This window comes from Callorhinus ursinus, unplaced genomic scaffold (assembly GCF_003265705.2).
Source record: "Callorhinus ursinus isolate GAN/ISIS: 27379988/994484 unplaced genomic scaffold, GSC_fseal_2.0 scaffold6, whole genome shotgun sequence".
NCBI classification, from domain to species: domain Eukaryota; kingdom Metazoa; phylum Chordata; class Mammalia; order Carnivora; family Otariidae; genus Callorhinus; species Callorhinus ursinus.
Window position 1 is genome coordinate 35,024,685 of NW_027397068.1, and position 13,518 is coordinate 35,038,202.

At 40.6% G+C, this 13,518-nt stretch overlaps 1 protein-coding gene across 6 annotated transcripts in view; it reads left to right on the plus strand.

Annotated features, from left to right (window-relative positions):
• The window catches only part of DSE (dermatan sulfate epimerase), a 150,238-nt gene that overhangs the window by 95,741 nt on the left and 40,979 nt on the right, over positions 1 to 13,518 (plus strand). For 5 of the 6 annotated variants that reach the window (XM_073893820.1, XM_073893817.1, XM_073893818.1 and 2 more), the window contains one exon: positions 4,036 to 4,504. In XM_073893820.1, coding sequence (XP_073749921.1) covers positions 4,089 to 4,504 — 416 coding nt within the window. In that variant the 5' untranslated portion in view covers positions 4,036 to 4,088. Of the gene's footprint in view, positions 1 to 4,035; positions 4,505 to 13,518 lie in introns of those variants that run through there. The other variant, XM_025864617.2, reaches the window with a different exon arrangement.

The window sequence follows — 13,518 nt, forward strand, 5'->3', positions numbered from 1 at the left end:
GTGTGTGTGTGTGTGTGTGTGTGTGGTGGGGCAGTGGGAGAGTCAGAGTTGGCCCTTCTGGTAAACTCAGTGGTCATTGTTTTACTTAGCATTTCAGCATCTCCCAAACTTTAGTCATTCAGCTACCACTTTCAACAGTTTTTGCTCTATCCATTTACTTATTTTTTTTTTTTAACTTTTAAATGTAAATGTGTTTTGAACAGGAACTTTGTGTCTCTGTTGAAATCTCCGGTTAGATGTACCGGTGATAATTTTCCCATTAAGATAAGTTGGCATAAAACGTGTCCATCCATGGTCCACCTAAAATGATCGTGAGAAACACTCCTTTCATGTAATTTCAGCTCTTCGCTCTAGAGTGGTATGCAGAAGGCTGAGGGTAGAAGTTTCGAGAGGGAAACCCAAAGACTGGAAATGGGGGCTTTTCAGGGTAATTTTCTGGACAGATTTAAGATGGTAGATGTCTCCCTTTAGGTTATCAGCCTAAAGTTTGGGTTAGACTTTAATTAAGTTAATTCTTTCTTTTTTTTTAAAGGTTTATTTATTTGAGAGAGCGAGAATGACAGAGAGAGTATATGAGATGAGGGAAGGTTAGAGGGAGAAGCAGACTCCCCCCTGAGCAGAGAGCCCGATGCAGGACTCAATCCTAGGGCTCCCGGATCATGACCTGCGCCGAAGGCAGTTGCTTAACCAACTGAGCCACCCAGGTGCCCTTCTTTTTTTTTCTTTGAAATTTGTTTTTAGGCTATAGAAGTTTCTCGGCCTTGTGAGTATTTTCCTCTATTAGTTTCCTAGCAGAAATATTTTTCTGAAAAATTCAGAACTTGCTTTGGCTTCAAATAAGGGGGAATAAAGTTTCTCCTTGCTCATTTTAGTGATGATGTCTACTCTGCCAGCACCTAAGTCCAAGGGTTAATTGAGTTTAGCCAGCATCTGTGAGCTGCCTTTTCCTTGTTGAGCACAGTGCTAAGTCCTATTGTGAGGCACAGCATAGAAACAGCCCAAACAGTTCCATGTGATACTGGTATGTGCCAGATACGGAACAAATGAACTCTTTGGCTAGATCAACGAAGGCCTTAATCGCGGGAGAGCAGTGGAGGCTGGGTGAGTTGAGTGCAGTATAATAGGAAGGCAACACACTCTGTAACATGATGAATGCTCCGGCCCTTTCTTCCCAGGCGGCCTGTGTGCCTGATTGTTCTGTAGAATTTCTGTGGGTTCTGCACTGGCCCACATGGTATCCCAATAAGAATTTATGTTTTAAATGCGTGGTAGCTCATAGCCTTGCTGCCCTGACACCCTCACGTGAATTTGAAGCAGTAACGAGGGAACCTTCAATAACAGTTGGCATATTGAGGTGGCATGATTCCCAAATCAACATGTTAATGAGGTTCTGTGCTTCAGGAGCAACTCTTCCTGTTTAAACATACTCAGGCATGACCTACGTAACAGGAAGCAATGTGGCAGAAGTGGCTGGGATCACAGCATGAGTCCTCTCTGCAGCAGCCCCCAGTACCTCAGTGACTCTGGACCTGGGTACAGGATGGGACGGGATGCATACGGGAGGAGGGAGAGAGTAAAACTGATCAGGCTTTAGCTACCTTTAGGGAATGTTGGTACAGGATCTGAGACAGAGAAATTCCAGTCTCCCTCTGGGTTCTCACCCATCCCCCCAAAATCCAGCCTCCCACAAATACCTGGAACGTGAGCTACAGATTCAAAAACCAGTAGCTGAGAAAAGTTCTTCAATACTATCCACGTAGGGATCAATTAAAGAGGAAACTTCCAATTCATCCTCCTTTTAGATGCCTAAAAACCCTCCACGGTGTTAATTCCATTGATAACATCCAATCTTAGACTTTGGGGGATTTAATATAGGCAGGCTTTTTTTTTTTAATTGTTTGCATGAATGTCCAATGAAAAGAGCAAAATAATAAACTTCGGGGTGGAGGTGGGGGTGGTGGGGACTCAGCATTACTTTAGACCCAGCCATGTCTCTGTGTTGCCAGAGACCACACCCCACCTCAGACATAGCCACGGAGGACTATTTCTTTTGGCCAGGTCTCTGACCTTGAAGGGTCTAGCCAGCCGCCTTGAAGCTTTGGGTGCTAGACATAATATGAGTAGAGTCCAAGAGTTATTTCTATTTCATATATTTTAGCGTGGCTATACCAGTTTTTTTTTATTAATCACAAGTTTGACTCTTGAAATACAAAAATTTGCTACCGTTGAGTTTCATATATGTGTGTATGTATAAAAATATAGTCTAAAATACGTTCAGAAATATGAAGAATACTAGAATTAATGGCAGTACCCATAAGTGATGCCATATTGCCTTTCTCTTGGAGATACAGCAAGTTGAGAATATGGACTGATCTCCACTGTATGTTACATCTTTGGTTTTCTTTCTTATGAATGTGACGAGGCAGCTTTTCCTTAGAAAAATAGTTTGTGTTCAGCTGGGGAGGTGGATTTTTCTCCATCAGTTTCTCTCTTCAATAATTGAAAACTACTGTTCATTATTTACATAAAACTGTCTTTTTCTGGTCTGCTTTCTATAACCTTTCCCCTCTGAAGAATTTTAAGAATTCCCTGACTTTCCTCTGGGGGATTTTATGCCTGCTTTATCCCAGATGTGGGACACAGACTAGGCTGAGGTTTTTTGGTTTTTTTCTTTTCTCTTTTTTAAAAATATTCTTGTATTTGAAAGATGTTCTTTTAATCTGTGCCACTGAAAAAAAGGATTTTTAAGAAAGTTAAGCAGTCAAGAAAATATGAGCTTGGTTTCAATGTCTGACTTACTGAATGACGCCAAAATCCCATATGCAAAATGAAAAAGTAGGCAGCAGTTTCAAATAATAAGGGGAAAATGCACACGTGTTATTTCAGCCTTTTGATTCTGGGATTTTATTTTCTGAATGAGGGCCTGTCCGTTTCTAGTCCTGGCAGCCCCTTGTCTGGCCTTTCAATACACACCTGCTGATGTCAGCCCAGGGAATGCATGGGCTTGGCCATCGGTTACCCTGCTTTTGTCTTCTCTGTCCCCACCTTCTGCTGACACAAAGAGGATATAGCTCTACTCATAATATTTTGTCTGCTTACACTCTTACAGATGTATTGATCCTAATCCCTGCTTCAGAATGTAGAATGTTAGGAAGCCGGGAGAAGCCAGAGTAATGGAAGCCTATAATTAAGAAAGACAGGATTTTCTCTTTTTTCCTAATGTCCATTCAGATTCTCAGACAAATTTCACCACCAGCTTTTGGTTATTGTGGTTTTCATGTTAATGTCTAAAAAAATGACATAAGATTTAAACTTTTTTGAGTTCTAAAATATGAGAAAAATGCCAAGGAGAGTTTGTCTTCCCTACTTGAGCAAATATTATATGGTTTCCCTAAGTCCAGAGTTCTGTTTTCCTCAATGAATACATGTGTGAAGTATCATGTTTACTTGATTAAGTAATTAATAAAATTATTAGATTTTTTGAGTATAGTTTTTTTTTAAAGATTTTGTTTATTAGAGAGAGAGAGAACATGAGCAAGGGTGGAGGGAGAGGGAGAGGGAGAAGCAGGCTCCTCACTGAGCGGGGAGCCCCACGTGGGGCTCGATCCTAGGACCCTGAGATCATGACCTGAGCTGAAGGCAGACGCTTAACCGACTGAGCCACCCAGGTGCCCCTATTTGAGTATAGTTGACATACGATGTTATATTAGTTTCAGGTGTACAACTTAGTGATTTGGCAAGTTTGTACATTATGCTATGTTCACCTTAAGTGCAGCTACTGTCTGTCACCGTACAATGCTGTTATAATAATATCATTGACCGTATTCCTTATGTTGTGCGTTTTATTCCTGTGACTAAATTATTAGGTTTTAGTTAAGTCTCTTCCTAGCTCAAATTTTTATTATTTTTTTAAAAAAATCTAAATTCCTAAGCTTTAGTTTTTAATATTTAGACCCTCTCCCAGTAAGCAAGGTTGTCTTTCCTACTTTGTCATGTCCCCCTGGTTGACACCCTCTTTTCTTTTTCCTCCTATAGGATCTTTCGAAGATGGTTTGGCTGCCTTGGAGCTTTGGAGATCTGATGCCACGATGAGGACTCACACACGGGGGGCTCCCAGTGTGTTTTTCATATGTTTGTTTTGCTTGGCGTCAGCTTCCATCGCCGACGAGAACCCGGAAGTCATGATTCCCTTCACCAATGCCGACTACGACAGCCACCCGATGCTGTACTTCTCTGGGGCGGAGGTGGCGGAGCTCCGGCTGCAGGCGGCCAGCTCCCACGAGCACATAGCCGCCCGGCTCACCGAGGCCGTGCACGCCATGCTGTCCAGCCCCTTGGAATACCTCCCTCCCTGGGACCCCAAGGACTACAGCGCCCGCTGGAATGAAATTTACGGCAACAACTTGGGCGCCTTGGCCATGTTTTGCGTGCTGTATCCTGAGAACATGGAAGCCCGAGACATGGCCAAAGACTACATGGAGCGGATGGCTGCTCAGCCTAGTTGGTAGATTTTTGTCTTTTTCTTCTTACTGTATCAACTCTGCAATTTATTTATTTATTTATTAGATTTTACTTATCTGTCTGACAGAGACACAGCGAGAGAGGGAACCCAAGCAGGGGGAGTGGGAGAGGGAGAAGCAGGCTTCCCGCGGAGCAGGGAGCCCGATGCGGGGCTCGATCCCGGGATCACCACCTGAGCCGAAGGCAGCCACTCAACCGACTGAGCCACCCAGGCGCCCCACTCTGCAATTTAAAGAAACTGAATTTATACACACTGAAATCTTAGAGGCCAGATTCTCACATACGTGTGTGAGTGAAGGGGTGGGGTTCCTTGTTATCTGCGGGGTTAGCAGCTTATGAATGGCTCATAGTTTCAAAAGACTCAGTAATGTCCGTGTTTAAAGTTAGCAGGAGAATATTTAGATACAACCTCGCCAAAGAAAACAGAATTTGCTGCGTTGAGTAAATACTATTATCTCGATTGTTGAGAATTCTTTCCTCCGTGGTTAACAAGCATGTATTACGGTCATCTGGCTTTAGGTTCTTACTGACCCGCAAGTGGTTAAAACCATCTGCCAGCAAGAGATTTTAGCTAATTAAGATTTATTTAAACTTTATGACAATCAGGAGCTAAAAAGGATTGGGATAGGATTAACTGCCAATTTATAAACAAGAGCTTATCCAGTAACTACCAAACTGCCCAAACCTGTAGGAAAATGTGAGGGATTCTAACTATATAATAATTTATCTTCAGATGTTCCAAGATTTGGAAACAAGCTTGCTGTCCCTTTTTGATTAGCTTAAATTTATTTTATTTGTTTATAATGAATATGTCTACTTACTCCCAAAAAGATATGGGGTGGGTTGATTAGGGATTCTGTAGGTATTCTTACCCAAATTATGTTTTAATACATATTCATGGTACAGTTGCACCAAAAAAATTACAAACTCTATGAAATATCCTTTTAAAATTACAGAAGCTTCTTTTTTATAGGGCTATAGACAGCTCATTTTTAAATGCTTAGAAAAATCAGTGAATGCGTTTAATGCTGTGATGAGTTACATATCACATGTCATAGGAGTGAAGAATGATAATTTGCAACCTTCCTGAATTCTATCAATATGGTAATGAAATTTAATTTTTCCTAAATTTCTGCCAAACTGATAATGCTATTTGCTTGTGGAGTTTGAAGGATTTTCTGGAATTTCTTAGTGAAGAAGATTATGGAAGAATTGGCATTAAATCCATACCAGAGCTCAATTTTTAAGACTTACTGTGGGGTGCCTGGGTGACTCAGATGGTTAAGCGTTTGCCTTTGGCTCAGGTCATGATCTCCAGGTCCTGGGATTGAGCACCGCATTGGGCTCCCAGCTCAGCGGGGAGTCTCCTTCTCCCTCTCCCTCTGCCTCTCCCCCTGCTTGTGCTCTGTCTCTCTCTTTCTCAAATAAATAAATAAAATCTTTAAAAAAAAGACTTGCTGTTAGATATGTATACTAATTTGAAGTTTATAATATTTTAGGTTGAAAGAACCTTTTTATTTGGTTTGTTTCACAGCTGAGCCATGTATGCAGTAGTCTCTGATTTTGATTCTAATTAACTGATTTTACTCTATTCCTGACACCAAGAAAGATAATAAAAGATGTATGAGAATTTATTTGATATTTGAACTACAAGATTATATTATCGGATGTTATAATTACTTGACATTGTGTAATTGGTTAAAAATGGCAACCATTACATATTTGAGGGAAAAAACCTCCGTTGCCTATAAAGCTACTTTTTCTTTTAAAGTCCTTTTTTAGATAGAGAAGTTAAATTTGTCAGATTAAGATACTGATGAAAATGTTCCAGAGAATAGTTAATGTATAAAGCCATCTGTTTCACTTCATAGCTAACTGTGAAGTACCATTGTTTCATGGAGATTTTTTTTTTAACACAAATACAGTAACATTAAGAGAATTACACAAAACCAGTGCAAACGTTATAAATCATTCAGGAGTATAAATACCAACTTGAATGAATGCTATTATTAGAGAGGATTAGACTCCTAGGATAAAAGAAGGGAAAATTAAATAACTTCAAACAAAAATGGTGGTTTCCATATTGTTTCTACAAGTTGAGGTTTACTGGTTATTGGAGGTATGTATAAATTTGCCAGAAGACTAGTACTTTATATTCATGGCAGTATTGATAAAAATAGGTATAACTCTATGCTATTATCTGGTCACTGAAAAGTCCGTCTGTGATTTAATAGAGCTGAACAGTTGACTTCTTTCTCTTGACCTCCTTGAAGCTGAAGGTCAGAAATGGAAAATTTACCTTTACATCTGGTTTCTAGTGCCAGAAGTGATCTTAGCAGAAAAAGTGGAGCTACTGGAACATTTTGTCTTGGCAAGTACTGTTACTAGGTTCTACTTTTAAATAATTTTATGGAAATTTTAACTTTTTTTTAAAAGATTTTATTTATTAGAGAGAGAGAGCACGAGTGGTGGGGAGGGGCGGAGGAAGAGGGAGAAGCAGAATCCCCGCTGGGCAGGGAGCCTGATGTGGGACTTGATTCCAGGACCCTGGGATTGTGACCTGAGCCAGAAGCAGACGCTTAACTGAGCCACCCAGGCCCTGGAAATTTTAACTTTTTAAAAAGCTACCACACCCAACCCCTAGACTCTTGTGTTTTCATTTAGATTTGTAGTTGAACGTAATCACATTTTGACAACTTAAATGTTTTTATAATTCAGCTATCCCTGTTTAAATCAACTAAATCATATGTTCCCACAATGCACAGAGAAGTATATTGTGGATGTTGTCACTGTGGTAGGATATAGTTCACCTATATTGGTTTCAGAGAAAAAACAGAACTAGCTCTTATTTACCAAAGAGATCAATAATATCATAGATTTGTTTTTTAGAAAGCTTCCTACAATGGCTTTATCAGACGGAATACATTTGCCATTGTCCTTGAAGGGCATTTCTACTCCTTTTAAAACCAGTGACTAAATTGTGTTCACTCACTCATTCAATCAGCTAACTTTTACTGAGTATCTATTGTGTGTCATGAACTAGGCTGGGTACCGGGGATTCAAAGATGCAGTGATAGTCCAGAAATTGTACAAGTCGCCCCCAGAGTGAGGAGTGCAAACCTTGGGTATTTGAAACCTAAACTAGGGCTGTGCCCTCTTCTCAGAAATGAGTATAAGGATCACTCAGTGAGAGGTTTCCTCAGTTTCATTCATGACTTAAAGGTTTGTTTCATTTTGCTGCACCCTGAAGCGGTAGAAAAGTACTAACTCCAGAGTCTCACTGCCTGGATTTGAATCTCAGCTTTCCACTCTTCAGCTGTGTTACGTCAGACAGACGTTCTTAGTTTGTCTGTGCCTTAGCATCCTGATATGTAAAGTGGCAATAGCAGCAATATCTCCCTCACAGCCTCATTAGGAGGATTAAACAAGTTGATGGAAAGTGCTCAGCATAGTTCCTGTCACCTAGTAAGCCTTCGGTACATAAGAATAATGACATTAATGATAAGTATTGTTATTAGTATTAACTCAGTACTTAGACCCTGTTTGGCTTATAACAATATATGTAGGCTCTAAGGAAATAGTATTTGGGATTTATTTGGAGATTTTACTCATCTTTGTTCAAATGCCTCTCTAAACTAGAACATCTGTTTAACTCACAGAATTTCCCTTTTGGCTTTGTTCCATTAAAATGCTCAGTGATGCTTCCTAGGGCCCTTTTTTAATGCATATAAGAATCTGATGGTAACGCCAATGGAGAAGGCTTAGTGGAATGTAACAGTGATGTGTCTTTTGTCTGGTATTAAGAAGAAGTACATCTGAGATAGACATGCATACACATGTATTAATATGGTTCATTTTTCGTTTGAGTATTTTGTAAGTAAAGAGCTAAAAGGTAACATCTATATATTCACTTATTTAAGGCTCTTGGGCCATTGTAAAAGAAAAGTTAAAGGAAAATGTTGTCTAATATACTGATCCTGTTATATGTCCATTTTATGTGACATGTACTGCAAAGTAGAAAGGGAATCTGGAAGATTGATCGTGAGGATAGTAGTGATTGAAAAACAATAGCATGCAAAACTTCTTTCTTCTTTTAGCGTTACACTTGCGTGTATCTCCTGGCACCCCGATGATCGGGCACCACAGAAAGATGGGTCCTGTCTGTGTGCCTTTGCAGAGATGCCACATCCTCGCTCACACACTCCTTTGTTCTTCTGACTTCTGCTAAGGCTCACATGTTCTTCATAAAGTAAAATTAACAGTAATTTAAGTTTGTTCTTAACTTAGTTCTAAAAATCAAATTTAAAAAGATAATCATTCTGACTTACATGTAAAGTGGCAAATCATTTTCAGCACCACCAAAAATGTCTTTAACCTTTGAATGAATAGCCTTTTTTTGGACCCCTATAGATCTCATCTTCCAAATGAGAACTAGGATTTGGGCTGCAGTTGGCCATTTTATATAAAGGCTTGATTAGAACTTAATATGCAGCCACTTGAAGAAAGCTTAATGAGCTGAGACCATACATCTAGAGCTGGTAAAAATAGAAGATGCATTTTAATTCACTTAAAGTGAATTCACTTTTTATATAATGTCACCTAGTCACTAGAGCAGGTCTGCATATGTCAGTTGGCATATGGGGATACTCTCATGTGTAAATGGTTGATTTCTGCCTTCAGACCTTACATAGTTAAAAAAGAACACAGCTAGACTCCAAATAAATGTTCTCCATTAGCCCCCCCCCAAAAGCTTAAACTTTAAGGTAGGAAAACAATAAAAGCAGTTCTTAGTAGAGATTTAAAAGATATCTAAAAAGTCAATTTTTGGAGTTTGGGGACTCAGCGCATATTACTCTACTTCCCTAAAAATTTCATATGTATATTTTTATTTACTTATTTCTACTATACATTTCCCCCAGAAGATTAAGGAAACAAAATATAAGATTCAAATTAAAAGTAGCTGAAAAAGAAAAGGGAAGGAAAAGGTTGGGGACATCAGCTAAATTAGGAATGAGACAGTTGCTAAAATGTTGCATCTCACAGACCATGAGTGGGCCAAAGGGGGCCCTGCATTGTTTAGCTCTAAAGAGAGTAGGCTCCGGGCGCCTGGGTGGCTCAGTCGTTAAGCATCTGCCTTTGGCTTAGGTCATGATCCCAGGGTCCTGGGATCGAGCCCCGCATCGGGCTCCCTGCTCAGCGGGGAGCCTGCTTCTCCCTCTCCCACTCCCCCTGCTTGGGTTCCCTCTCTCGCTGTGTCTCTGTCAAATAAATAAATAAAATCTTTAAAAAAAAAAAAAAGAGTAGGCTCAGTAAATTTTGAAGTGTAGAGTGTCCATGGGATCAAAAACAGATCAGTTATTCTATAGAACTACTACTCTTGACCCAAGTAACAGAAATATCTCCTGGTTTTTTTGTGAAGAACCTTCACAACAGTCTCATGAACATCCCTACAGCGCATATGTGATGGGTTGCACAAGGCTGTTTTTTTTTTCTTTTAAGATTTTATTTATTTGAGTGCGCATGCACAAGCGGGGGGGGGGGAAGGCAGAGGGAGAAGCAGACTCCCCGCTGAGCAGGGAGCCTGATGTGGGGCTTGATCCCAGGACCCTGGAATCATTACCTAAAAACAGAAGGCAAATGCTTAACTGACTGAGCCACCCAGGTGCCCAGTGAGTCTGTTTTTTGTGCCAGACCAGACTAAAGGCAAGGTTGTGGCTTTAGCTCGCATGTGGATCCTCCACTTCTTAGCACAGCATTAAGTAGACTTCTGTCCAGTGAGTGAATGAATGAACACTATAGCATCCCTGGGTAAAGCATCTCCAAAGTGAAGTTCATTGAAATACTGGTGGAGGTGGAAGGGATGGATCTATGGTTTAGCCACAGGCCATTTTTCCCCCTAGTCTAGCTTAATCTTTCAGTAGAATCTTGCATACGTATCAGGAAGCCTCCCTGTACTTCGTGTATCTCACTCAAGCTTGTGATGGATGCCATTGTACTCCTCAGGAAGTTCTTGCTGTGATCTAGAACTAAAAACCAGCAAAAGAAGCAAAAAACTCAAATGATTATTGGAAAACACTACGGATCCCGAAGCACTTAAGAAAGGCTCAGTTGAGTCTATTTTACTTAATCATATGAAGAGATGAATGCATTTACAAGAGACTGAAGATAGGATTGTAACAAAAAGGATATATTCAGCTCTAGTTGATAGCGTCTAGTTATCCTGTGTGCATTTCCAGGCAACAGGCTTTTGTCCAAGCATTGTAAACCCTGGGGAACGGCCCTCGAATAATGGTCTTTGGAGGCTGAGCAGTGCTTGAGCCTTGACTCTCCCATTTTATTAGCCATGCATCCTTTGGCAGATTTTTTAACCTCTGTAAACGTCAGTGTCTTCATCTGTAAAATGTGGATGATCCTTCCCGTGCGGTGAGATAATGCATGTGAAGCTCTTAGCATTATGTACCTGGCACGACACAGAAATAGGTATGAACGTGGAGCTTGATTCTCAAGTTTCTTGATACACAGTACTCTGTTTTACCTGCTCTGTCACTCTGGAGTTGTGTTTTTGAGAAGGATTCATTCTGAATCATGCTTTCCTCCTTTCTTTATAGTAGTTTTGCTTACTGATTGTCAGAAAATAAATCACAGAGGAAAGAAATTACTTCACTCTCGCATTGGAGCCAGTCTCAGCCACAGGAAATCACTGGTGGGGGAAACAAAGAAAGCTGAACTTTCAGACAGAGAAGTAATTGTACTTTCATTTGCAGCTGACTGAGTACTAAATCCTTGCCTGTGGATTGCAGACTTCTGGACAGTGACATCTGAGAGTGTATTTGGAAAATAAAGTAAAATAAAATAATAAGGTAAAATGAAGGAGAGAGAAAAAGACAAAAAAAAAAAAAAGAAAAGAAAAGCCTCTGGCATATGGAAATGAACCAATCCGTTTCATTCCTGTACATTCCAAAATGAAGTGTGTGCCTGTCTTTCTCAGCATGCCCCTGCTGGGCTCCGAGTACAGTTCCCTACAGCTGTTTCGCAGACTTTTTACTTTTCTGAATTGTTCGTTAAGGCTGGGAATCAAAGGAAGGGGGAGGTGTAGCTAGGTCCCCACATGTGGAGCCCCAACACCGTGAGTGAAAAGATCAGGTTTTCCTCTCATGACCTTAACAGTGGTGAAGACTGGGAGGCTTAGCCCAGAATGCACCTGGAAACCATTGGATTCCAGGAAACACATCCAGTGAACCTGGGGAGACAAATGCTGGGCTCTCAGAAAACCCAGCCCCCAGTTCCCCTAACTTTTTCTCATTCTTGTTTCTCCTTCCTTTTACCCTTCCCCCTGCCTCTCTTTTTGCCTTTTTCTCTCTTCTTTTCATTCTGTAATCTAAAAGAAGTGACCCCCTTTTACCTTGGAAATAGAAGACTAAAACTGATGACTATAGGCTTTTAGGATGGTCAGATTTTTTTTTTAAAGAGATCCTACATTTATTTTATTTTTTTCTAGTAACCTCTACCCCCAATGTGGGGCTCAAACTCACAACCCCAAGACTGAGTCTCATGCTCTATTGAGCTAGCCAGGCTGATGATCATTATGGAAACACATGTTAGGAACCTAGCCACTGGGAATTCTCTTCTTGAGGGCTATTTAATAGGCAGATTGTTGCTGTATAATAATAAATGGAGCCATTGGGTGAAAATTGAGGTCAGGTGACCCATAGCCAGGGGAAGCTTGTGAAGAGTTGCTAATTGAGAGGCAACATCAGGTGTGTGGGTTAGCTGACCATCTCCTTTAAAGTATGATTGTTCAGTACATGACAAGCAAAGTGTTCTCCATCTATTTCAAACGCAAGTGAAGATAAAGTGGTTTTAACAATGCTTCTTTCTAACAACAAATTTAAGATGTTTTACAGCAGCTATAATCATACACAAGTGAGCAGAAATCCAAAGTAAATTTTCTTTGTGGGATCTCTTGTTTGACTCTGAGAGTCAGTATTGGCGATGAGTGACCCTCTCTCTCCTGCCTCCTGCCCTTTTAGTGTCACTTTGCCTTCTTAAGTATAACATGGGCTTTCAGAGTGCCCAAAGAGAGCTGTGCTTAAGGCCAGGGGAATCTTTGTCCCTCTTTTGATAGGGTTCTAAGTCAGAGTCCCTCACCCCATATATACAAACAAGGGTAACACAAATGTTCCACATAGTCTTAACAATCTGGCTCTTAAATGTTTCTAATATGAAAAACTTACCAAGCATGAGGTTTGAATTTTGTGCATTTCTTGCCCCTTATCTTGAGGGAAGATACTAATTGGCAGGTGCTCTGTGTGTATCTTTATTCTCTTCCAATGATGCTTCACAGTCATTTTTTTTAAAAGTTGGCTTTATCTATTAGGTAAAATAACTATTCAGTTCTTTTTTTTCCCAGATTTTATTTATTCATTTGAGAGAAGAGAGGGCGAGCACAAGCTGGGGGGAAGGGGCAGAGGGAGACTCCCCACTGAGCAGGGAGCCTGACATGACACGGGGCTCAACCCCAGGACCCTGAGATCATGACCTGAGCTGAAGGCAAATGCTTAACTGAGCCACCCAGGTGCCCAATAACTGTTGAGTTCTTTTTCTTTTTTTTTTTTATATTTTATTTATTTATTTGACAGAGAGACAGACAGCGAGAGAGGGAACACAAGCAGGGGAGTGGGAGAGAGAGAAGCAGGCTTCCTGAGGAGCACGGAGCCCGATGCAGGGCTCGATCCCAGGACCTTGGGATCATGACTGAGCCGAAGGCAGATGCTTAACGACTGAGCCACCCAGGTGCCCCTAACTGTTGAGTTCTAATACTACTAAGATGTAGGGTCTTGCTGACATTAGATTCTTCCTAAGAAGATATATGCTATGCAAATATATGCTATGCAAATATTTATAACTCCTAGAGAGTGATAATGACATGAGTATGCCCATGGGGTCTCTTATAAGCCTGGTAGTTCATTTTACCTTAGTTATCTTCAGAATGGCTTT